Here is a 2979-nt window from a genome sequence, read left to right on the forward strand (position 1 = left end):
TATTTCCTTTTGAAATACACATCTGTTACAGCAACTTCAGGAGGTACCCACATTATTTTGAACTGCCAAATCTTTTTTTTTTTTTTTGTCTTTTTCTGTGTCCGGCAACGGATTGCAACCCTCAGTGTTGCCCCCGTACCGGACCAGGACCGGCAACGGGATCGCAACCCTCGGTGTTGCCCCCGCGCCTCGCTCAGCCAGTGAGCGGGAACCGGTCTGTATGTGGGATCCGAACCCTCGGCAGGAGCGCCACCGCGCTTCCCAAGCGGCGCACTAGCGCAGTGAGCCACCGGGCCAGCCCCTTTTATTAGATTTTAATATAGTATTAATTATAATAGAATTTTCTCTTTGTCTAAAATTAAGATAATTCCTTTTGAACATTCAGTGATTAAATGATTCTTTTTTATTCCTGTAGGATAATGATCCTTTATTAGGACAGTCACCTTGGAAAAGTAAAATTTCTGGCTCTGACACTGAAACATTAGGTGGTTTTCCAGTAGAATTTCTTATTCAAGTGGTAAGAATTACTCTGAATGTCTTTCTGTTTCTTTAAAAACTCAATGTCTTTTGTATTATTAATGTTGAAAATTTTTCTAGGACCAAATATTTTTATGTATTGGTTTTTTTAAATCGTTATATAGGTTTTAAGAACTCTATTTCCAATAAAACTTGAAATTAAAAGTAATAACAGCCAAAAAAGTCTTAAAGGTCTTTTTTGTTGGGCTTTTCTTGGGTTTTAGTTCTTAATATTCTGCTATTTTAAGGACTTAAACATTCTAGCATGTGTTCTGAGAAATTCTGAATAGTTATCTGTTAATAACTTGAGTAAATATGAAGGCTTTTATTTAGTAACTTCGGCACATCATGCATTATCAGTCAACTCAATAGTTATGATGTCTTGGCTAGCTATATGGAACTTTATTTCTTTTCTGAGTCTAGAAACAGCTATTCGCTTGGTGAGTACTTAGATTTCTTAGTGTCTAATCACTAAGTCCTGAATAGTCTGACTCTTAATAATGTAATGTTGTTTGTTTTGAAAATTAGATTAAATTGTTTAATTTGAATTATAGTCTATGTTTTGTTTCTTTTCCTTTTTGAACATGAAAACTACTTGGCTTGGAATAGATACGATCTTTATAAATAAAAATGTTTATAACAATTAATTATAATATACACAGTGTTTGCCTTTTGCAGTTGATATTATTTTGAGGAAAAGTCTCGTAATTTGTGTTTACATGTATGTGTGTATAGCATTCTGTATTCCTCAGTCATGTACTGTTAATTATCTTTGCAATATAAAATTTCTTATGCCTTTTGGCTTCCAAAGGTAGGTAAAGATATTTTTATATGAAAGGTTGAAAATATGAAAAGAACCAAGACTTATCCTCTTCACAAATAGGGTACTTGTTTGTTTTTTAAATTTATTCTTTTAAATGGTGGAAGTGAAAACAAAGTTAATATATTATATTTGGCCAGTTGTGTGTGTGTGTGTGTGTGTGTGTGTGTGAGAGAGAGAGAGAGAGAGACAGAGAGAGAGAGAGAGAGCCAGAAATTTCCAAAAGCAGAGGGAGCCAGAGCTAATACCAATGCACTATGTCTGAAATACTGATAATTTTATTGATACTTATGTTTGATTTTTAAAAATTTAATAGACTTTTTTTTTAAGAGCAGTTTTAGGTTCACAGCAAAATTGGGTGGAAGGTGTACATATTTCCCACGTGCTCCCTGCTACCACACGTGCATAGTGTCCCCCACTATCAATATCCCCCACCAGAGTGGTATATTTTTTAACAGTTGACGAACCTACATTGACACATCATTTATCACCCAAAGACCATAGTTTACAGTAGGGTTTACTCTTGATAGTGAACATTTTTTGACAAACTTATAATAACATGTATCCACCATTATAGTATCATACAGAGTAGTTTCACTGCTCTAAAAATCTTTGTTCTACCGTTTCATCCCTCCTTGCTAACCCCTGGCAATGACTGATCTATTTACTGTCTCCATAGTTTTGCCTTTTCCAAAATGTCATATAGTTGCAATCATACAATATGTAGCCTTTTCCGATTGGCTTCTTTCACTTAGTCATGTGCACTTAAGCTTCCTCCACGTTCCTTTTAGCACTGAGTAATATTCCAGTTTGCTTACCTACTCAACTACTGAAAGACATCTTGATAGCTTCCAAGTTTTGGCAATTAAGAATAAAGCTGCCATAAACATCTGCATGTAGATTTTTGTGTAGACATAAGTTTTCATCTCCTTTGGGTAAATGCAAAGGAATGTGATTGCCAGATTTTATGTTAAGAGCATGCTTATTTTGTAAGAGGGTGCCAAACTGTCTTCTAAAGTAGCTGTACCATTTTTGCATTCCCACCAGCAGTGAATGAGAGTTCTTGTTGCTCCACTTCCTTGTCAGCATTTGGTGTTGTCAGTGCTTTAGATTTTTATCTTATTGTTGAGTTTTAAGAGTTCTTTGTATATTTTGGAGAGTAGTTCTTTATCCCAGTCTGTGGCTTGTCTTTTCATTTTCTTTACAGTGTCTTTTGCAGAATAGAAGTTTTTAATTTTAATGAAGTCCAACTCATCAATTCTTTCTTTCATGGATTATGCCTATGGTGTCATATCTAAAACATCATCACCAAACCCAAGGTTATTGAGATATTTCTCCTGTGTTACCTTCTAGTTTTATAGTTTTGTGTACACCACACCCTCCCGTGTGATTCCTTTTGAGTTACCTCTTTGTGAAGAGTGTAAAGACTTTGTCTAGTTTTTTTTTTTTTTTTTTTTGGAATGTGGATGTCCTATTGTTTCAGCACTGTTTGCTGGAAAGACTGTATTTTCTCCGTTGTATTTCCCTTGTGCATTTGTTGAAGATCAGTTGACTGTATTTATATGAATGTATTTCTGGGCTCTCTGTTCTGTTCCAATGATCTTTATCTATTCATTCACCAATACCATACTGTCTTGATTACT

General features: G+C 34.9%; 1 protein-coding gene across 3 annotated transcripts in view; it reads left to right on the top strand.

Moving 5' to 3' along the window:
- Positions 1-2979, top strand: part of LIN9 (lin-9 DREAM MuvB core complex component) — a 75977-nt gene that overhangs the window by 31667 nt on the left and 41331 nt on the right. For all 3 annotated transcript variants that reach the window (XR_551077.1, XM_008580790.1, XM_008580791.1), the window contains one exon: positions 416-517. Coding sequence is in view for 2 of the 3 variants with exons in the window: in XM_008580790.1 (XP_008579012.1) it covers positions 416-517 (102 nt within the window). In the remaining variant the exon portion in view is untranslated. The remainder of the gene's footprint in view (positions 1-415; positions 518-2979) is intronic.

This window comes from Galeopterus variegatus, unplaced genomic scaffold, assembly GCF_000696425.1.
Source record: "Galeopterus variegatus unplaced genomic scaffold, G_variegatus-3.0.2 Scaffold2162, whole genome shotgun sequence".
NCBI classification, from domain to species: domain Eukaryota; kingdom Metazoa; phylum Chordata; class Mammalia; order Dermoptera; family Cynocephalidae; genus Galeopterus; species Galeopterus variegatus.